The sequence below is a fragment of the Anguilla anguilla genome, chromosome 2 (genome assembly GCF_013347855.1).
Source record: "Anguilla anguilla isolate fAngAng1 chromosome 2, fAngAng1.pri, whole genome shotgun sequence".
NCBI lineage: Eukaryota > Metazoa > Chordata > Actinopteri > Anguilliformes > Anguillidae > Anguilla > Anguilla anguilla.
The window spans coordinates 25,204,762-25,228,514 of NC_049202.1; the positions used below are offsets into that span (position 1 = coordinate 25,204,762).

The following is a 23,753-nucleotide window of genomic DNA, read 5'->3' on the forward strand; positions in this document are numbered from 1 at the left end:
TGCTGTTGGGGCGATCTGTCTCATTGCATGGCCTCAAAAGGTGCTTGTGAAAGAAGCAGGCTGGCCCAGATCAAGCCCTACAAGCATTCACACATACACACACAAACATGAAGACGCATACACACATACACACCCACATACCCGCCCACACCACACACACACACACACATAGTCCCAGCACAACTATGGGCAGGGCTTTTCTGCCCATTCGCAACTTTCGCCATGCAAGACAAAAGAGAACCAAAGCAAATCAGAGGACACTTGGTTTCAACAGAACGAGACAAGGGAGAAGGAGCTCTCCTGACTGACTCCTTGGGCGATGTTCTTCAAACCCACAAGCACAGAACAACCAATCACATGGGCCAGACCTGGGCACCTCTGCTGTCACTGGATACAGAGCATCACACAAGCTCAGCAGAGGAAAGGGAACTGTCAAAGACAGAAGTTAAAAAAAGGAAATCCACTGTCCCTTTATTGTGTGTTGATACAATTACACTTTTTAAATATATATATATATATATATATATATATACTTTATATATATATATATATATATATACGTATATGACCATTTCCTTTGCTTTAATTTGAACTCACAAGCATGAGGGATGGTGCGGCAGTATGAGATCAGTCTTGACCTTAGGGAATTTTCGATCTTTATGAATTGGAACTGGGGGCTAACGTGACGTTCTTCACAGCTGAACTGCAAGTGAAAAAACAGGTTTTTACTCAGCCGACATTAAGTGGACAAACTGCAGGCTGAAGCACATGATGGGCTCTGCTTTCAATTCCCTTGGAAAGGCCAGAAAACCATGTGCGGTGCACCATACTGCCACACATCCCTCCGAACCAATCACAACTCGAGAAAGGAAGAACAGACAGTGAAAGAGGAAAAAAAAGGGAGAAAGCACATACCAAAAGAACAGAGCACAGCTTCCATCCAGAAGCGAAGAAACCATGAGTTAACAATAGTTGTATCTACATATTTCTTTCATTATTTATTTAAACAATTTTTTTTTTAAACCTGAGATATTCCTTCAATAACTTTCTCTTCCAGTCTTGTTACACGAGTGTGCACGTGTCGTGTATGCACGTGTGTCTGTCTGCTTTTGGTCACTGACACTCTCATGGGGTGGGTGCATTTTTAAATTTGCCACATGGACATATACTCTTTATAAATATCCTTGGTAAAAAAGTTCCTAAAGGAAAGGTTTGCACTCACACAACTAGCAGTGCTGCAATGCATGCACAGTCCCTGGTCTGTCAGACCCAGCATCCAGCATGGCCTATAAAACAACTGAACTCACAGCACCATCCATTCGCAACATATTGCACTTTACTGTCACAATTGTTCTGACATCTTTGCTCTTTCATATTTTTTTTTTCTGTTTCTGTCTACTGGCCTAACCAGAAACAGTTTGCATAACTAAACTGCCGATCGCAAGCAGGGAAGTAATAAAACAGCAGTCAAATGAGTCAGGTGGCCACAGAACGTAGAACCGAATCAGAATCTTTGTTCAAATCCAGAGAAATTAATCTAAAATCCAAAGAATCGAATCAACTGGAATCAAATTGTGCAAGATTTTGTGTCTTTAGGTGATGTCAGGCCACTGTTCCCTGTGTGCCAGTCCATTCAGGACACCGCTTTGGATGCTATAGCTGTTACATAAATCGAACAGAACTCTGTACCATCTGGTAACCTATATCTAGCAATTCTCTGCTCTCTGTTGCAGAGTGGAGCTTCAGGAATAAGGTCTCATGTGGGCATGGAGGAACAGCTGTCTGTTGGTGATTTGTTTGTTTGTTTGTTCATTAATTAATAGGCGATTCTGTTCATGATTATGAGCTTCAGGAGGTAAGATAAAACCTCCAAGAGAAACTAAAGTTTCCTCAATGCATATTTTACAACCAAACACATTACCCACCCATTAACCAATAATTCTCTTAAATTAACATTTACAGATATTAATTTACCCAATAGATTCAATATTTACAATCTCACTAAAGAAGTTTTATTTTCCATTAGCATTCCATAAGAATGATAAAAAAACAGGGCTCTTTGAACCTTCACAATTCAGGTCACTGCAGTTACTGAGCAATACAAGGTAGCACCAATGCGAAAAAAGCCATGAGAGTTTTGGCTCCGTGACACATGCAGACATACACACGTGCATACTCACAGTCTTTCTGCGCAACAGCCAATGAATGAATTCACAGACCTGATGTGGAGGTCTCTGGTGTTCAGCTCAGCACACCGCACCTCCCGCGACTGCGAAGAGGTTTATCAGGACTTCCCGCCTCTCCACGCATTCTGCTTTTAAACAAGTGGTTCCGAGTCCGGGGGCTGAGCTGAACGCGAGCAGGAGCGTTTCCCGTCGGCAATCTCTCCACCAGCTGCTAAAACTCCTTCTGCAGCCAACACTGAGAGTAGCAAGGGTCTTTGCTCCCCCTGGGGGGGGGGTTGGATGAAAATAAACACTGGGATTACTCATGCATACTGTAAAATGAGGGAGGAAATTCCAGGCAAGGATTGAGCGTTTTCGTCAAAGTCTGACTGATGGAAAGGCCCTCTGTTTGAGGAAACGAGGGGGCTACGGTGCTGTCGACTGGTGTTGAAAGGGATTGCATAGACATCTTGCTACTGGCATTTTCTTTTGTCATAAACAAACTCTACATTTGGCATCAGGGAGAAAACATACCAGAAGAACTGCCACCAATCGGGCTCCCCTCCCCATGTGTTCGCTCACCGCGGCTAGACCAACGGGACACAACTGGCGGTGGAAAGGTGCACTAGGGACATGTTCAAGCTTTCCACCCACTCTGTCACCGCACGTGCTAACCCCCCAGTTTCCATGGCAACGGCGCAAATGCCTCCCTCCCTGCCACCTACCTACCCCACCCGCCTGCCCCGCCCTCCGTACTGGCCCCCTCTCTGCCTGCCCGCATTCCGCCGGCATCATTCCCCCAGGAAACGGCACAGCTCCGTTTACGGCAAAAGACACATGTGAAGGGGGCGTGATCGTGACACTCTTCGCCAGGACGGGCAGGCAGGGGCTGATTGTTAACCTCATGGGGCACTTTCAGACTTGAATAGTGTTTACACATGCGCACATACAGATGTACTAAGCATTCGCATAGGTATACATTTTACTGTACAGGATGGTGGGATGTGTCCATAAGGTAATTCTCTAGCTTCAACCATGAGTATGTGAGTGTTTTCATGTGTATGTCTGTGTGTGTATGTTTGTGTGTGTGTGTGTGTGTGCGTGTGTGCATGCGTGTGTGTATGTATATATATATATATATACACACACACATATGTACATATGTACATACATACATATATAGGTATGCACACATGCGCACTTATTTTTCTTACATTTTTTTGTCTTTTTTGTCCTTGGTTATGGCCAAAATAAAACAAAATGAAAAAAAAAAAAAATCAAACAGAATAACACAAAGAAGTAAAAACAAGAACAAAGTATTGCACCTTGTAGGGGGCAATATTCTCAGTTTGTCATGTGTAACGTTGGTTTTCAACCACTGTCCACTGCACTCTGCTGGTGACCCCAAGTGAGGCTGTGGGAGCCGAGCTTGTCTCCAGCCCAGTACTGTCAGCTACATTCAATACCATGAAGCACCTGGCCATCACAGAAATAATCTCCTTAAGCTTTGAGGCACACTCTTTGATTTCACTGAAGCCCTGACATCTTGATGAAACCAAAGTCATTACAATAAACTTGAGTGAATCTGCTTCTCAGTCATGACACCGTTTGTCAGCGTATGTACGCAATCCTCCAAGATGATGAAAGCACTGCAATTTATCAACCCCAAAGCTTAGAGGATTATTATGTTATCGCCTTAAATGCATACGTGAGTATGTGCATGTATACCTCAATGTATATTTCTATACATGCTTGTACGCACACACACACGTGCCTGCATTTCACCACTCTTCCAAAGTCCATTTGAGTTTTCTGTTGTGTGAGGTATGAGCGGATTTGTGTCTCAGTCAGGTTTATTTTATTTTTTTTTGTATTTTCAGTTTCCGTTGCATTATTGTTTGTTTTTTGCAGTCTTTAAAAAAAAAAAAATTAACAAAATGGAAAAAAGAGAAAATATTCCTGTTTGTTGCAAATTCCTCCTGATATAAGGGACGGACGATAGGACAGACACACAAACAACAGAGCAGTTGGCTTATCAATACAAACTAGAGGTGAGGTGAAGAAGTGAAATTCCTGTCTAGATTACACTGCACGCATGGTCAAAAAGTGACTACGGCTGGTTTTTTTTGTTTTCTTTTGTTTCTTTTTTAACACAGAGCAGTTAAGCGTCAACGGAAAAAAACCACATTGAGATAAAATGAAAAAAAAATAAAAATAAAAACAGCTCTCCAAGCTCAATTTTGTTCTGGAGTCTTTAAAGTCATCTTTTTTTAAATGATGTTTTAAGGTGTTTAATTCTTTCTTTATAATATTTTTTTTTCAAATAAAATAAGATTTGACTTAGAAGGTAAAGCAGCATTGTAACCCCTAGTGTCACACACAAACACCCAGTCCGCTCACAAGAAGGCAGGACAAAGCCAATGTGATAACTTTTGCTTTGTTGTGTTTTAAAATTTTGTTTTTCCTTTGTTTATATGGTCGTTGTTTCATTCTCCATAGGAAGGTGTTATTCCGTACCCGCATCAGTGGAATGCCAATTCTTTTTTTCCTCAATTAGAGTCGAAACTTTATTTCCCTCTAGAGAAAGACTACGGAGTCGAGGGGGATGGCGGCATATTTATATTCCAGAAAGAATGGCTGCCGAGCAGAGAAAAAGGGGGCGGGAGCAAGGAGGTGCCACTCAATGTCTCCATGTGTTCACGTTTGAGAGAGTGAGCCTCTGCTGTGCTGGTCTGCCGTGTTCACTTTGCTCACCAGCGTGCGTTTGCTCCAATAAAAAAAAGGCAGATTCATTCACGGTTCTTCTCATCTTGCTCTCCGCTCCTGTCTTCCTATCTCGCTCGCCCAAGTTAGCAAAACATGCCTCATGGGTCCATGTCCTTTCCCTTTGTCTCCCTCTTCTTATGTCGTAGGCAGGGGGAGTGGCTTATCTGCCTCGCCCCCCGCCCCCCAACTCCCGCTGCTGCCTCTGCATCCTGTTCACATTCATTCAGTGGCTCTCAGACGTCCGGCCTTGTCTCACAAGGGAACGGCCAGCCGCCATTCGGTGTCACCCCAAAAAGGGAGGTGGTGGGTTGGGGGCCTGGGGGGAAACGCAGCAGGGTTGATACACAGTGCTGAAAGGAAAAGGGGCGTAGAGGACAGAGCTTGCGGAGGGGTACGAGTCCCCCTTACGCGATCCCCCCAGCCAGGTCCACCATTTTCCTTCAACTAAAGGACTATCACTGTCATATGCTCCTTTCTTTAATACTGACAATGTGACAGTTGGACTTTATCACTCCTGGGCAGACTCTGTTTGACAGAGCAGATCAGGAGTCTTTAGAGTGAGTGCATGCCATGGGACTGGGTAAGAATGGGGAGGGTCTGCTGCTTTAGTGCAAAAAATGCCAATGGCATGGATGACTGGACATGTGGAAGTTTACTCCTGGGGGAGGGGTGGGGCTTTAAACAGCAGACTGGGGCATCCTGGGAGGCCTTACGCAGTGGGAGGGGAGACAGCTCGGACCGGGGGGGTTCTCCAATCAGAAGGTATAACAGTAAGTGTATATTTGTCAATTTCTCATTTGCATTACAAGAGCTAACTATCTTCAGATGGTTCACATGGCAGTGTAGCTTGGCCTTTTGCGGACGGCGCGATGCCCTCACCCCCGCAGCATCTCCTAGGCTAATTCCCCGCCCGCTTTCCCATTCGCTGAAAATGCATCCCTCCAATCGCTTCTTTCAACCAATGACTGCTTGGCATTCAAAATGAGGTTGTCTTTTACGTTTTTTCCTCAAAAACAGTGCTTAAACCCCGCTGGGCAAGGCCTGGCCACCTCCAGGTCTCAGTATCTCGTCTCACTGTTCTCACAGTCTGCAGACGTGCATTCACTTTTTTATTCCTTTTCTTCTGTCTTGGCAGAAGGGGATTCCAATGTGACACTTGGTCCCACATTAAAACAAAAATCCAAGCCCAAACAAAGTTATTGTCCGGCCCCATCTAGTCATGCCCTTCCTTCCCCCCCAAAAAAACCCAAAAAACAGTTCTGATAAAAAAAGACAAAAACACAAGATCACAACAGTGAACGGTGGGCCCTCCTGTCTTCAGTGGTATTACGACCGGACTGCGTGACGGACCGGGAGTCTGTGTGAACTGCACTGAGTGTCTATACTGTACGAGTGAGTGTGTGTGGGTGGTGGGCTGTGGACAGCTGCCCTGTGACCAGAGGTGAGGTAGAGCCTGTCAGTACAGGGGCAGTCCCCAACAACCACAGCCTGAGGCGCCCACACCGAGGTAAATGACGGCCACTGCGACAGCCCTCGCCGAATCAGAGCGGAGGGGTTAAGGATAGGGGGCTGGGACGCACGCCCCACCTCCCCTGTCTCCCCGGAGTCTCGTCTGCTCCGAAGCAGGGTCTTTGCTGAGTAGGAGGGTCTGAACTGAACTGACCATTTGGTGGGGGGGGAGCCCTGGACGACTCCCTCCCCTTGAGGCTACGTGCTCTGACGCCGCGCCGCACAAAAAGTAAGCACGGTATTCGACGTTCTGAGGTGTCTGAGTGTGTAGGGGGGTGGGGAGGTGTGGAATGCACTGTAAACGTGGACGACACGGCCCCCTCCACCCTGTTGAGAACAAAAACCAAGAGACAAGAACACAGTGTAACGGCTGAAGGTAGGTGCTTTGTAGGTTGTGGGCCAAAGGCCCTCCCCGCGTGAGATGGTGTTCTCAGTGCTGTTCCGATGCTTGTCGGAGGAGGTCGAGAGGTGGGTGGGGGGGGGGGGGGGGGGGGGTAGGGGTACACAGGGAACTAAGCGCTGGCAGACTGCTGTGCAAAGGCACTCCAGAAAGCGCATGTCGCTACCGACCCGCTGTCTCAGGCTCTCGGGTTTCTCTCTCTCTTCCTCTCTTTTTGCCGAGTCCCTCTCTCTGAGCTCTCACCCTGCCACTACCCATTCCCTTTCGCAGCAGTGACTTTCCCGTGAGAGGAAGGGCTCAATTGTCATTCTGGAGGGGCGCCGTTGCTGGCGGTTGCAGTGCAGGCAATGATGAGGCAGCTCTGCACAGCGAGAGTGTGATGGGGAGGGGGGAGGGGGGTGGAAAAACGTCCGGGCCAATGATGTGGTCCCGCTCACACAACGTAGTGGGCAAATCATCAACAGCTGGCCCAGTCAGAGGACTAGGGTACAGCTGTTCCCATAGCCAAATGGGGCTGCGGGTGACCTAATTAAAAACTGTCCTGAATGCTTTATAGAGCTCTTCTTTCAAACATAGTCACAGACTTGCTGCAAAACCGAGATAGCCTAATTTTAATGGAGAAAATTATCTAAATTAGCAAGCCTTGCTACACCATCTCCTGAGTCCAGAAACTTTTGTAGTTAAGTGCTTTCGGTTACTGTCCAGACAACAGAGTCTGATACAACAAAGGCTTGTGTGCAAGCACGTGTGTTTTTGTGGGGACCTCTGTTTCACAGCATTAATGTCATACATTAACACTGAGATTTAAAACTGGAAGGCGGCCAGTTTGGAACGTGCCGGCACCACCTGGGAAACAGGTGCAAAGCTACAAATACCGCCATCTCACGGCAGTGAGGACACATGCGGGGACAAAGCGAAGATTGTTGTGAGAAAAGAGCCAAACCGGGGCAGGCGTTCAAGCAAACCCGTGTGAGCATGTTTCGTCCGCAGGTCGGAAAGGGGCGCGCTCTCTCGCGTCCGCGCCAAGTTCAAACTCTGAGACAGAAGGGCCGTCCGGCTGATTCAAAAGACAGGGGAGCAGGGAAAAAAAGAAGAAAAACTCTTTTTTCGTGAAAACTGCTGCTGGTGGTGTATTTGACGTCCGACGTTCGGGGGGGGCGAGTCCTCTGCTTTGCTCCTGCCCCCCCCCCCCCCCCCCCCCCTCGGTCTGCTTCACACCTCCTGGTCTTCGAAGACCTCCAGGAAGAGCGGGGGGAAGAGTTCGGTGGGGCACTCCACCTTCATGTGCAGGAACCGGCTGGCGTGGCACGCCCCGATCATGCGCAGGTCTGTCACCTTCATCAGCAGCTTGGGCCAGAAGTGAGGAATGTTGTGCTTGCGGTAGTTGATGTAGTGTTCGAACGCCAGCAGGTATGTCTCCTGGCACTTCTCGATCTTCTCCACACACGTGAGGCCGGAGCGATCTGAGGCGGAAAGAGAACGGGAAACGATGAGCAGCAGCCGTGTAATCGATAGCAAAAACTACACTGACAGAGACAATAGCAAGTGATATCACTTAAAAAACTGATTGTTCATAGAATGAGAGAGATCATTGACCACACCTCATGCCAAGATAAATCTACTAATTAATACATTTGTGTACACTGAATATTATGTCTTGGCAGTGCTGTATACTGCAGTACTTCACAGGTGTCACATGAACACAACTCCACTATGAATCATTCTTCTCTCCTCCTACAGTGGACAATATCTGGCATACTTTCTCATGTTCTACATTCAGTTTAGGTATTTTCAACCTTCTTTGACTAGGGAAGGGGTTTTCAACGGTTTCTGATCCAGGGACCTCCAAAGTTAAGAAGGGTGATATTAAACAAGACCAGGTCAAAACCTAGTATATGGCTGGACCGGCCAACCAATGGTGTGACTTCATAACTCGGCCGACCAATGGTATAACTTCATCACTCACTCAGTCACAGACATTCACGTTTGTAGGGCTGGCCCCGCTGTTGCAGTCCAGCCAAAAAAGGATTTATATTTAGAAATATTTGAATTACTATGACGTTTAGCAAATGCTACACTTTTTAGCACACACAAAACCAAGAACACAACCAGTGATTAGTGCAAAACAAATACCACGCCCAATCATTGGTCATCTTATTTACTAAAAGGTAAAGGTAAAAAGGATAGTAAATCAGGCCCTTAATCAGTAAATATCGGCCCATAGGCCTTCCTGCTTGCATAAATTCGGGCATCGGTACTGGCCTACAAAATGGGCCTCTGCTGAGTATCAGGTGGATCTGTAGAATCAGCACCTCACCTTCCCAGATGGGCCACGCCCTCCTCGAAGGCCACGCCCACTCACCTGAGCTCATGAGGAGCACGGCCTGTAGCAGCGCTACCTCTGTGTCGTCTAGGTTGAACTGCGCCAGGCTCTTGCCCAGGTCAAAGATGGCGTCGGACACCACCCCAAGGCCACCGTTCTTCAGCTGCTCGCGCTTGACGGCCATCTCACCGCTCAGGGTGAGCGTCTCGCTGTCGGGGTCGTAGCGCACGGCCGCCCGCAGGGACATGATCTCCATGCAACAGCCTTTCAGGAGGATGATCTGGTCTTCACAAGGCAGCTATTGGGGGTAGTGCACCAGTGAGTGCACTTACACTTGCTCTCTCTCTCTCTTTCTCTTGTTCTCTCTCTCACACACGCACACACACGCACAAACGCGCACACACACATGTCCAGTGGCCCCTCGAGGCAGTGGTTTGCTAAACTGTCTCTCGTTATATATCTAACCCTGGTTCCTATTCACATGACCAGTTCTATTCAAAATTGCCAAGCACTCTCATGCAAAATAAGCACAATAATTATGGTGACAAAAATTACGAAAAGCAATTATGATGATAATAGCACCCAGTCACAGCACCCTCATTAGCCCATTTGGCTTACAGATACTTAAGGACACAGCTGGAATAAAGATGAGCATAAATAACCACACACTCCAGCAAGTTCACTGGCACAGTGATGCAGAATTGACATTCAAACACAACAGCGAGCACAAATACACAAATATGACCATTAGAGCAGAGAACACATCACACATGCATAGAGATTAGCAGAGAGAAACGCAGGCACAAGTTCAGAAGGAAAAAACGAGAGGACCCAAAAAGTGGACATGAGAAGAAAGAGGGGCCCTATTTTTGTCCTCACAAGGTATTTCAAATTACAATTGCACCACTGAGACAACAAGTGCAACAGAAAAGCACCAGAGCTGTTCTTTGGACTGTTTTTAGATGTAGGGAGAACAAACTTATAGAAAGAAATTCAGAAGGCAGGGTGCCCAGAAAACACCACAGGCACACAAGTCATACAAACAAAATGAGCAATCTTTCATTTTTTTCCCTTCTGTATCGCTAATCCTCAGGATATGCACCACAAATCTGGATTATGTTCAGATCATGTTATAATGTAAAGAGGAAAAAATGTACTTTATGGGCTAAGGTTCCCGTGCACATGCAGACATCTATGAGACAGCTCTACAGCTGGTTAACCTGTTATTGCATTGATGATTAATATAGCAAATGTGATTGGTTTATCCTGTTTGCCTGCTTAATGTCCACACTCTTGTGGCTGATCAGCCTTCCACTTTAATTCCCAAAATCCCATACTAAGGTTTTACTGTTACAATTCTGAGGTAAAAGGTCTCCAGTGCCTTAAATAGCAATAGAATAGAATTTATATTCTGGGTGAGCTCTAAGGACGAAGAGCACTGCATATTTGGCCAGAGCAGTCAGTCCTCAATTTGATCAACAGTTCTTCATAACTTCAATCAGAATTGTGAAGTGGCTAAGCACAAGAGAGCACTGTACTTATGAGTAGAATGTTTCCAATTCTGATCTACAATATGATGGGTCTGTTGTAATTGGGCCTGTGGCTCGAACACAGGGAAAAATCACAGATCAGGGACCAGGCAAATATCGCATAAGCGAGAGCAAAGGTGAATGCAGGCACACCTCGGAGAACATGGGCAGTTTTTTGGCAAAGTCGACGACGCGGGTGATGGCTGGGGTGATGATCTTGGTGAACTCGCTGAAGGCTTCCAGGTCCACCTTGTCCCCATCTGATGTGGGCGCCACTGGGGACTGCCCAATGTCCTCTGGCTACAGAGAGAAAGAAAGAAAAAGCGAGAGAGCCCAGTGAACATTTTTTGTGGTGAAAAGTTTGTGTAAAGTCAATGAAATGCCCTTCAGGCATTCAGGTGAAAACCCATCTACATTTGGTTGAAAAGTTAGTTTTATAGCCGACTAGGATGGAGCCAGGCTATATCCTGAGCTTTACTGAGGTTAACCGCGTCCATTCATGTCAAAACATCTCTACCTACATTTCCACCCTTCTAGAGACCTAGATTCTGACTTTTGCTCACTGGGAGAGAGAGAAAGAACAAGACCAGGTTAAAACCTAGTATATGGCTGGACCTAACACATGTGATCCAGCCGACCAATGGTGTAACTTCATCACTCACTCACTCAGTCACTCACTCAGTCACAGACATTCGCGTTTGTAGGGCTGGCCCCGCTGTTGCGGTCCAGCCAAAAACATAGGCACACTTATATGTGTAGGTCTACTGAAACTTCCATGTGGCTAGCAGATAATCATTATAAAACACAAGACAGCAACTGCACAGTGAGAGTCACAGGTGAAAGGGCCACGTCTGTGACTGTGAGGAGCTCCCTTGCGTGAGTGGAGATCTGGTTTTTAAAAATAGTCGCCATTTTGCATAAATGAGACATTTTTTCCTTCTGCTAAGCAAATAATGGCTGAGGGAAATGACTGTATCACATAACCATCGCAGGTTGAAGTAAAAAAAAAAAAAAAAACTTCAGCGCCTCAGTACTAAAGTAGCTCTACAATCACGGCAATTTGAGATAATTTGATTAGAAGAGGGAGAGATATTACTGCTAAAAGCCTGCGCTGATTACACCTACTTTCCTCATTCAAAAACTCAGTTGTGCCAGTTGAGCTGAATTGCCTTTTTCCCCAGCATGGCCGAAAGCAGCGCCAAATTAAAAGGAAACAGGGAGGTCGTGAGAAAAGCTGGGTCCATTTTACGGACCAGAGTGAGGCAGAGCAGGGCATCAGGCCAGTCTGGGATCAGAGGAACCAATATGGACATTCCTTCAAAGCCTACCCGATGAAGGAAGACACTAACTCAAACACTCTTTTCCTGAGATTGAAATGCCCAAGTGAGTGACCCAGGTTCGTGTCCTCTGATTGGATAAACATTTTGAAAATTCATACGCAGTTCTGCTATTTTGAGTGAGCGTTCACCTGGCCCTACAATATGCATATGGCAGTTTCTGTGTGAGTGCACTGCTGTTCAGGCTATCCCCCCTCCCCCCTCTTGTCCTCTTCAGCTCATCCTCCGCTAAACTGCTCTTGGGCTTAAACAGACTGCAATCACATCTGGTGCATCTGGCGTCCTCCCTCATAACATTGGGCTCGCAGCTCTGACCGCCCAACTTGAGAAGCACAGCATGCTATGGGCACAGGGTGGAGGAGTTACAAACACAGATGCTACAGCTAACTTCTGATTTCCCCATGCAGTAAACAGCATATCTGGAACTACCCACCCCCCTTTAAAGAAACTTCCCATTTTTAAAATTGTCAACAAGACCACACAGAGACTTATCTGGGCATTAAGGCCTATCAGTATTGTTTTAGTCTATCTCACAGTGCCAGGTTATCTACTTTTGCTGAAATATTTATGGTTCTTTTTGCAGTAGTCCTGGACTGTAAAGTGCAATGCAGCAATTTATGATATCCCTGTTTCTATACTGGCTGAAATACCCCGACCACAATTCTTAGTTTAGGATTTTTATGCTTAGATAACACTCATAATGGTCAGTAACATTTAAACTAGCAGGTTTACAGCACATATGTGGGAAAGAAGGAATCTCTGGACAGTTTCTCATTGTTACCACTGCAGCTGCAACAGTTCTCATTGTTTCACCTGTTTCACCATGTCTGTGTTTGCACATTTGTATCCATGTGCCCTTGTGATATGTGATAGATGAGTGAGAGTGAGAAAGGTGAAAGAGAATTTGTATCAGGGTGTATGTGTGTGTGTGTTTGTGTGTACATGTGTGTGTGTGCATATGTAACAGACAGACAGAAAGAGAGAGAGGGGGAGAGAGAGAGAGAGAAAGAGAGAGAGAGAGAGAGAGAGAGAATAGTTACAGAAAAAGGTATGGGAGCATGTGTCTGCATGCATTTCAAGTTTATGTTCATGAGAAGAGTTCAAGGTGAGACAGCACTTTATGGTGTTTCAATTCTTGATAAGAGCATGTTTGTTGTGTGCAAATTTCATTTCTAAGATCACTGGTTTTAGTCCGAAGAATCCAGACTAAACCCAGTGATCTTAGAAATGAAATTTAAAAAAGAATGTACAAGCACCTATGCACAATGCTAATGCTTTTCAAGGTTTGTCTACAAAGTGAATTTTACTCCTGCAACCGTGGAATTCCTTGTGGTCTGTGCGCCAAAACCATGTGTACAGCACGATTCCCCCAGGACCACATACCCAGTCCCCTCTCACCATCCTCACTTCCACTCACAGATGAATTTAAGACTGCAATTGAAAATACATTCACAAGTAGATAACATTTCAAAGGTATCAGCATGATAACAAAATCAAATACTTTTGCATGTATTATATAAAAGGCAATCTCAAATGCACAGTATTTGATTTCAAGCACCTAAACATTTTTTCAATAAAAAACCAAAACCAAAAGGTCATAGGTTCTATTCCTGGGTAGGGCACTGTCGTTGTACCCTTGAGCAAGGTACTTAACCTGCATTGCTTCAGTATGTATCCTGCTGTGTAAATGGATACAATGTAAAATGCTATGTAAAATGTTGTGTAAGTCGCTCTGGATAAAGGCGTCTGCTAAATGCCTGCCTGTAATGAAAGATTATTTTTCCAATGAGGGTTTATTGAAAAAAAAAAAAATAATAAATGCATACTAGCCCTGGCCAGAAACATCACTGTTAGCAAACCTGGTTAGTGCAGTTAACTGTAAATGAGTACTCAAACAAAACTCGCTTCATACCTCAGCTATCAGTGACAAGGACGAGAAGAATCTCAAACAAAATTTAAAATTTAAGTGATCACCTGAATTGGACTCGAAACTCACGAGTAAGAGCAATAAGACTGTGAATCCGAACTATGCATGCATTATTTAGTATTGAGGAAAGTATACTAGTAATGGCATTACATGCTCCATGTAATTTTAATTCACAAGATATTTCGACTCCTAAAATAAGAATTTTTCAGGAAAATCATCCATCCACCCATATACCAACTTATCCTAGGCAGGGTCGCAGTGGGTGCTGCAGCCTATCCCAGCGTGCATTGGGTGAGACAGGACTACCACCTGGACAGACTGCCAATATATCCTAGGGCACACTCGGGGAAATCAGGCTTCTAATTAACATTATAATTTTTAGTTCCCCAGTTACAGTGTATAGACACTTAAAGGCATAGTATGCAGGATTTCTACCTAGAAAATATAACAAAATAACAACCATGCTCAGACAGATCTATGCACTGGCAATCTCCGTCTTTGTGCATATTTGCTGAATCCATGCTTCACTGCCAGTATTACTTCTAGGAAACGTTTGGGATGTTTTTGGGTGTGACGCTCTTTTCTGTGTGGGGAGGGGGTAGGTCTGGTTACATAGCCTGTGGGGTGGTATCAGGTTTCAGTGAAGCGTTGTACCTGGATACTTCAAACAACAAACCAACAGGGCACATTAAAAAACCAGTGTCAACCTTTTCCTTGATGGCAACAGCTGACATTCACCTAGGGCAGGGGTATCCAATCCTGCTCCTGAAGATCTACCATCCTGTAGGTTTTCATTTCAACCCTAATTTGGCAAACCTGATTCTACCAATTATCAGCTCAACGAGATCTCTAGCTGTTGAATGAGGTGCGCTTTGTTTGGTTTGGAGTGAAAACCTACAGGACTGTAGATCTCCAGGAATAGGACTGGGCACCCCTGACCTAGGGAATGAAAAGCAACAGAGGTGGCATGTTTTCTGATGGACATTTAAGTAATGTTACCTCTATATATCCAGCTAGCTACGTTTGCTATGCTCAAGGGTGGTTCTTACCCTCAACGGAGGTGAGTGGGTGGGGTTGAGGACTGAGGAGAAGATTTCTTTGATTGTATACAGAAGACCACAGCAAAACTAAAAATCCTAATATGTCTTTAGTAGGGTGTTTAAGCACTATGTTTGGCCAGTACAGCGTGCATGACCTGAGTAGATGTCTGCAATTTCTTAAGATGAAAACAACAATGTTTCGCTAATGTTTAGTTATACTGACAAATACTGTCACAGGCATCATTCCAGAACATTCCCAAATATCCAGCATGTGCTTGATTTGGACAGGCAGGCCATGTTATATAGACAACCTTGTGTCCCGAGGACAGGGGTATTAATATATTGAAAGACACTTTTGTGCAGGAAAAAAATGGGTGAGATGAACTCTCATTGCCTCTTAGACAGGGGTGTGTAACACTGGATAATCCATTTCAGGATTTTGAGCTAACTTCTGCTCTTAATTATTTAATTAGCTCAATCATATGATGATTTGGCATTTGTATAAACATCAACTACAGCCACATGTTATCTGTGCTGCAGTACAGGAGTGAATCAGTGTAGATTATAAAGCTGTCAGAAAACTAAAATGAAGGTTATTGGTTGGAATAAAAACCAGCACCCAGACCGAACCTCCAGGAGTTAGGAGTTTTGCGCCCTTGCTCTAAGGCTATTTTGAAACTACAGTTAAAACAACTCCTATTCGCAATTCCAATGGAGTCACATATTTTCACTTACGATTTGTGCTGTGGATCTATTTGTGGATGTAAATTGACTTGCATGAGAAATTTGATTGTTTTAGTCCACAAAACACATTTAGCACACCAGTTGGGTGGGGTATACCCTCAATCATGATTGTACAGAGGGCATTCATGGGCATTAATGTCATCATAATTCTGTACTGGCAGTGCTGTTGGGTTGCTTTTTGAAAATGAATATGAACGGTGAGTCAAAAGAAATCTGACTTGAGCGAATCAAGCATTAAGGTCTGCACCCTGAGTCTTGACTGCCATCAAGTTTGCCTGGGATATAAATACACCAGGAAAAGTGGCCAACACCATTATGGAACAACCAGAACCATTCACTGTTGGAGTACTTATCTGATGTTTCAGGGATGTTTTGTTCACTACCTGTGTACTACCAGAGGCTATGTGACATGGTAACAGGTCTTTATCCTGCCCACAGGTGAACATTCTGTCAGCTAATTAAACACTTTGCATGCAGATGCACCCGTAGAAATAACTGTCGTTTGGCTGAGAACTCTCCTGGGTGAAATTAGTGGGCCAGGGACTGTTTCCATCCTCTTCTGTTTAGCCCAGTACCCACAATGCCGTTCAGCCTTTGTCTGAAAATTCAACCTTGACCCCTGCCCTATAGGAAAGCAAGCCCCACCTTCTTCTTGTGCATATTTCACCTGTTGCTAGGAAACATCTCATTAGGAAACACATACTTCCTAGGGACATGCCTCTTGCTGGCTTCCCCTGTCAACAGGTGATGCCTCTGGTGTGTGCATCTCATTATCCTCTACTGGAACACCCAGGTGACAGGTCACAAACAAGTACACCTCCTGGCTTCTAGGTACAGGATTTAACTCAGCAACCAGGGCTCTTCCACAGCTATGGAAGTATTAATGTAACATTATCATTACCTGTTGATTATCTAAAAGAGACAGAATTAAGTTTTTTTCAGAATCCACACTGACTAGAAAAACAAAGGATCTATTTCATGGAATGGAGAAGACATGTGACCCAAGTATGTTGGACTAAATGTGCCAAAATTAAATAAATAATTAAATAAATAAATGTGGAATTAAATAAAAAAATAAATAAATAAACAAACAAATAAATAAATCATTAAATAAATACTTTATTTTATTTCAAAATAATTAAATAATTCCCAACTCATGGCTATTTAATTATTTCATGTTGTATTTCCGAATGGCTTTTTTCATTTCATAATGGCACTTTTCCGAATGACGTACTTCCGAATGGCGTTTTTATTTCTGAACTCCCTTTTTCAACAATAATTAAATAATTAAATAGCCATGAGGTGGTAATTATTTAATTATTTTAAAATAAAATTAAGTATTTATTTATTTATTTATTTATTTAATTCCACATTTAGTTATTTAATTATTTATTTAATTTTGGCACATTTATTCCTCCATACCCAAGCACTGGTATAAAGGAAGGACCTGAACAGACAGACCAAAGAAATCTAGCAGAAAAGATGAAACATATAGGTGGACTCAAGATGTTACATAGTTGACGAGTAAGACAGACAAATTTTATCCCAGAGTGACATCGTAGACATCCAATTAGCAATGACAATGCTTGCAGCGCCCTTTTCTGGTTTCTGTTTTGCTGTTGCGTTTTATGAAATGTCTTTTTGCTTATGGTTTTGCCTATTTGTTTTTTGAAATGTCATTGTGATTTCTGGTTTGTTCATTTGTTTTAGAAAATACAGTTGAGTTTTCATCTGTTTTGAAATTTGTTCCTAATTTGTTCTTTTTTTGTGTAATGCAGTTGTGCTTTCCACTTCTTGGCCACTATAGTGTGCTTCCTCGATGCTTGAAATATCACATTGATAACCTTGCAGAAGCACAAAATTTACTATTTTAATATCCCAAAGTTCCTAAACCGTAACAAACTGACAACTGAATGCCTTTGGGGCCTTTTTATGTTGCACATTATTTGATGACAAAAGAAGCGTGTTCCTGTTCACCTACATGTTGGGGTTACTGCTCTATCAATGTGTCACAAAGTTGACAGACAAGTTGACAATGGACTTTCACCTAACAGTAGGTTAATAGTGTATATAAACCTTTGATAAACCTTAAATTTGATACATCTAAACTTTTCAGTGTAGGGTGAAGACACAGTAGGGCTTCGATTCTTATACATTAACTATTTAAAAAGTAAATAGCAATTTGGTGCCAGAACAAACATGACAATAATATTTGCACCTATCTGTAAACCTTTATGACTGTCATATCAAATATTCATGTAGAATTATGATGTTGTTAAAGTGGAGAGTCACCACTCACACACATATTTTTGCAAATATTCACCTGGGATGGAAATACTTCCAAAATCTACAAAGGACAAAACTTCAATGAGTGAGACTGACAAATAACTTTAATTTAGATATTGTAACTGCATCTATGAAACAAGCTAGTGAGGTAAAAAGCTAAGAATAATTAAGAGCACAAGCTTAAAAAAGCAGAAGATTTTGTTCTTAATTTCTCCTCTTCTTTAAACTCTCCTCATCAAATAAAGATAGGTACAATATTAATTCAACCTCTCTTCTCATCCATCCGTACTGTCTACTCAATATGTCTCAATATTCGTCATGACTTCACATTTGGACTAGCCATGTTAAGCTGTTTTGAAGGGCACACACATTCAGAAATAAAATGGAGGGGGTGGGAAGACAGCTGGATTTGATGCCCAATTAGGTTGCTGTAGTTAGAACCAAGCAGTAGAGTTGCATCTGATCAGTTTCACAGTTGTTTTTTGAAGTAGATTTGCTATCCTATGTTACCACCCTCCTTGGGGACCCAGTTTGTCTCACAAAGCCTTTATTGAGCAAAATTATAGGAAACGTTGCTGCACACAGCTTTAACCAAAAATAAAACCATTGTTAATAGCATAAAATAAATAAATAAAACCATTGTTTGAACATTCTTTATTTTTTCTGTCAGCTCCCCAATTGATGCAACTGTTTTTCAGTGACGATCATGGACAGTGAAGGCTGAATTCTGTGCAAAGACCTCTAATTCAAAGATCTCTTCGGAATTAAATTCCATGTTAAATTGTTGTTTCCTCGAGATCTGTGATGTGCTATTGAAATGAACTCGTTGCGGCTGTGTTCATTTATGTAACTGGATACCCAAGTCCCCACCAAATGGAAAACATACAGGTATACAATTTACTGCATCCATGATGCTAATTAGTGCTATCATCAGTAAATCTGCACCCAAAGGTCAGACAACAAATACTCTCGTCTCTAGCTTCTACCACAAACCACAACACAAAATCCGTCAACAATTAAGTTGCTGCTTCACTGAAGTGTACATTGTTTTTACCGGGTTCTGCATCAGCAGTTCTATTGTTCTGCTCATTGTGAATTAATACTGGCCCCACCATTGCACCCTGATTCGGAAATTGGAAAACACTTCAGCTGCAGTTAGATGAAAGAGGAGGCACTGGTTAAAAAGTGCTTGTACCACTCATTTCTAGTACATGAAATTACAGCACAAAAAAAGAAGGGTGTTCTATTTTTAGTTGCATGCTCAGAAATGGCTTTCTTTCACACATCTGTTTTATTGAAATCACTGGAAAAATAAACTCATTTGTGCAACTCCACTGCACCAGCAGTACTGCTGCCAACATTGACCCAAGACAGGAATGTGCAGGACAGACACACAGTCAAATGTCCAGTGTTAATTCAGCTCTAACAGATAACATTTGGTCCCACTCCGGACCAGATGACAGACAGACAGGCATGTAGAAGACAGACAGACAGACAGGTGTGTAGAAGACAAACGGACAGGCATGTAGAAGACAGACAGACAGGCATGTAGAAGACAAACGGACAGGCATGTAGAAGACACACAGACAGGCATGTAGCAGACAAACAGACAGGCATGTAGCAGACAAACAGACAGGCATGTAGAAGACAGACAGACAGGCATGTAGAAGACAAACAGACAGGTGTGTAGAAGACAGACAGACAGGCATGTAGCAGACAAACAGACAGGCATGTAGAAGATAAACAGACAGGCATGTAGAAGACAGACAGACAGGCATGTAGAAGACAAACAGACAGGCATGTAGAAGACAAACAGACAGGTGTGTAGAAGACAGACAGACAGGCATGTAGCAGACAAACAGACAGGCATGTAGAAGACAGACACACAGGCATGTAGCAGACAAACGACAGGCATGTAGAAGGCAGCCAGACGTGTGGCGGACAGACGGAGCGATATCCCTCACCAGGAACTTGCGCTTCTGTTTCCAGTGGGAGCCCTGGGCGTTGGTGTGGCGGTGCGCCTCCGTCACCATGCGGATCAGCTCCCACTCCGAACTGCTGGGCTCCGGCCGGTTCTGCAGGGTCTTCACCATCTCCTCCTTCTTCCGGCGCTCGCGGTTCTCCTCGATCAGGCGCCGCTTGGCCACCCGCTTCGAGTCATCCAGCACCACTGAAGGCGAGGGAGAGAGAGACGGAAGTATAATTACAGAAGGAGAGAGAAAGAGAAGCAGGAAGCAAGAGGGAGATGCAAGTGACAGAAAAGCAAAGATAAGGAGAGAGAGAAGAAAAATAGATGAGATGGACAGAGAGGAAGAAAGAGTAAATAACATAACATAACATAACATAACGTAAGACGAGAACAGGCCATTCAGCCCAACACTGCTTGTCTATTCCTACCACTAAACTGTACTTCATGCTTAGTTTACCTAAAACCTAGATAGTATCTAACACTGTATCAAGCCGGGCCTTGAATACCCCCAGTGTTTCTGCCTCCACTACATGTCCAGGCAAGCTATTCCCCACATTGACCACTCTCTGTGTGAAAAAATATTTCCTAATGTCTGTGTGAAATTTACCCTTTGCCAGTTTCCATTTATGCCCCCTCGTTCTGCTAACCGAACTCAACTTGAATAATTTCCTGTAGTTCACTTTGTTAATCCCTTTAATACATTTAAAAGCCTCAATCAAATCTCCCCTAAGTCTACTTTTACTAAGCTTGAAAAGTCCAAGCATCTCAAGCCTTTCCTCATAACACTTATCTTTTATACCTGGAATCAATCTGGTTGCCCGTCTTTCACCTTATAGCACGCCACAGCAAATGTTATGGTTGTGGAGAGAGAAGGTTTACGACACCAAATTTTAATTACGAGTAGCATGAGTATTGTTATTAATTCTGTGCTCAAGATTGACTAAGTGACTCAAGTACTTCTTTACTCAAGTACTCTTCTTTACTTCTTTACTCAAGTACTTATTAATAAAAAAATTAATAAAAACTAACCAAATGCTTCATTGCGAGACATGAGGTAAGAAATGACTGCTGCCTAAACCCAACTGCACTCAACATCCACATTACTCACCACAAAATTGAAACAATTGGCAGCCCCTGGCCTCACTTTGCTTGACAAAGAAATGACATTTTTCACACCCAGAAAACAGGCTGCAGCAGAATCTAGACTAAAGATCAGGTCAACAGGGAGCTTCAACCTGTCTGTGAATGAAATTAAATAAAAGCATGCACAGCATGCCGTGTTATAAGGTGAATTAAAATAGATATGTCAATTCAGGCTCAAAATACAAAAATTGGTAATTGAATCAATTGCACTGTATGGAAATAAAGTGTGCAGCCTGGTAATGAAAAAAGACATTTCTGACAAACACCCAACAGAAATACTGCCGTATATCCTGCATGTTCAGATGCAAATAACAAAGAATGTTGGGGAGAATACATCACTTATTAACTCAGTAGTTTATCAAAAATTAACTCTGGAGACATGTAAAAAGGCCTTGAGCTGCCAAGATCTGTACCCAGAAAAGTCGCCTCATTCCCGTGGCTCAGTTCACTAAACCCTGCTAATATCATGCAGCCTCAGGAGGGCACTGTCACGACAAATTTTATCCCCCCTACAAATTTCATCCCCCTATTCACTTCCGGGGTTACGTTTCCGGTTACGTTCCCTTAATGCGTAAGTTAGCGTCAACTTGACGCTACCTTGCATGCGTGGTTTCCAAGCGTTCTCTGCTGGTTGCTAACGACAGTGAGCGATCGCTAGCTAGCTGGCCAACTAGGAAGAGAACATAAAGCTTATTTTTACTTCGGACAGATAGATCTGACCAATCGGCGAAATGTAACAGCACAACGTAACCCCGGAAGTGAATAGGGGAGATGAAATTTGTAAAGGGGATGAAATTTGTGGTGACAGCACCAACCCAACAGAAGCAATCAGAGCTGACCAAATAAAAAAAATAAAAACTTGAATTGAGTTTTCTTCACAGTTACAAAAATGAGACAAAAAATCTGAGCAAACTGGCTTGCTATTTGGCCCTAAAATAAGAAAACACTGTGGCAGACCATTGGACGACAGTGAAACATTACAAAGAATTTAATTCTAATTAGAGAGCGAAATAAAGAGGAGCAGCAGCAGAGAGGGAGTGAGTGAGAGGGAGAGGGAGAGAGAGAGAGAGAGAGAGAGAGAGAGAGAGAGAGAGAGAGAGAGAGAGAGAGAGAGAGAGAGATAGAGAGAGAGAGAGCTGTGGCTCAGGTGGGCCATGGTTCGTCTCCAGATGTTATACAGGGCTCCCAGCTGTTTCTTGTCTGACCTGCTTCAGAGGGCAAGCACAGGGTGACCCAGCCATAAGGCAGACCATGTGTGTGATGCGTGCAAGTGCGTACAGGCCAGCATTTGTGCAGCAACATTCACAGATGCATCAGGCTGTGTGTTATATCTGCATGTGTCTGCACTGTGCTGCAAGTAAGTGGTTGCAAGCATCAGAAAAGTGAGTTAAATGTTTTTTTTCAAAGTGTTCTGGTACTATGCCATAAATATATGATATATACATACTATACATAATTTATAGAAAATGAATGGACTATGATATGCATCATATATGACCAAGTACACACACCATTGCTACTGTTGTGTAGCAATGTACTGTAAAACATTATTCCTTACAACATATTTTGGTGCTTATCCATATCCAGTGATAATAATTATCCACACAAATTCAGAAAACGACAATAATTATGCTATATATGTTATAACACATTCAGAAAGTGACAATGATTATCCATACAAACTCACAAAGTGACAATAATTATTCCCCAGAAATTCACAATGTGGCTGTAATTGCAAGCTATATTTCCTAAAAGAGTTCAGGCCTATTCCCTCTGACTCTCTTTGACTTTACGCTTTGGCGTATGTATCTGAGCGCCAGGCAGGCGGGTTGACACTCACGGTCCATGGCCATGCCCACGGAGATGCACTTTTTAAAGCGGCACAGTTGGCACTGGTTGCGGGTAATCTTGTCGATGATGCAGCACCCATCGTACTTGCAGGAATAGGACGGGTGCAGGTTCTTCTGGATGGTGCGTCGGAAGAACCCCTGAGACAGAAAAGGTTGAGGAAAACTTGTAATCAAAATATAACAATGTTGTTTACTCATGTTTATTGCTTATTGCAACTTCCAAGTGAGAAACCACATCAAATTCTTGCCTATTAACAAGTGATATGATATAGAATATAGTTTCCTCTTGTTTATTGCCAATTGTGGTGCTTCACTTCCTAGTTTTCTTAAATTATGTAATGTATTTATTGAGTCGGAGAGAGAGAGATACAGAGAGAGAACAGGGTGATAGTAAAACTGGTGCCAATATGAGTACAGTTCACTACAATATGAATTATGACTGTCACTGGTTTGTTCTTGTTACTTAAAGACGCGCTTCAGAAACATGGGAGAACCTTTGTCACACGGTGAGTGAACTGACCTCAATTACACTGAAAAAGAAAAGAAAAGAAAGGCAAGGAAATGGAAGAAGAGCTGGAAGATCCCAAGCGTCTCAGGCTGACAGTCACGTGAGTGTGTGTGTGGGGGGCGGGGGGGGGGTGGGTGGTGCCTGTTGTGTGTGTGTGTGTGTGGGGGGGGGGGGTCATTGGGGGGTTGTCACTTGGACTTGTCCAAGACGAACGCAGACCGGTCCCACACAAACGTGAAGGCAATCATCATGCCGTG

General features: G+C 43.5%; 1 protein-coding gene across 2 annotated transcripts in view; it reads right to left on the bottom strand.

Moving 5' to 3' along the window:
* Nucleotides 1-3,409: 3,409 nt before the first annotated feature.
* Nucleotides 3,410-23,753, bottom strand: part of LOC118220327 (thyroid hormone receptor alpha) — a 133,131-nt gene continuing 112,787 nt past the window's right edge. For both annotated transcript variants that reach the window (XM_035404169.1, XM_035404170.1), the window contains exons 6-10: nt 22,979-23,126; nt 19,991-20,196; nt 10,846-10,992; nt 9,203-9,461; nt 3,410-8,303 (exon numbers count right to left, since the gene is read on the bottom strand). In XM_035404169.1, the coding sequence (XP_035260060.1) occupies nt 8,053-8,303; nt 9,203-9,461; nt 10,846-10,992; nt 19,991-20,196; nt 22,979-23,126 (1,011 nt within the window). In that variant the 3' untranslated portion in view covers nt 3,410-8,052. The remainder of the gene's footprint in view (nt 8,304-9,202; nt 9,462-10,845; nt 10,993-19,990; nt 20,197-22,978; nt 23,127-23,753) is intronic.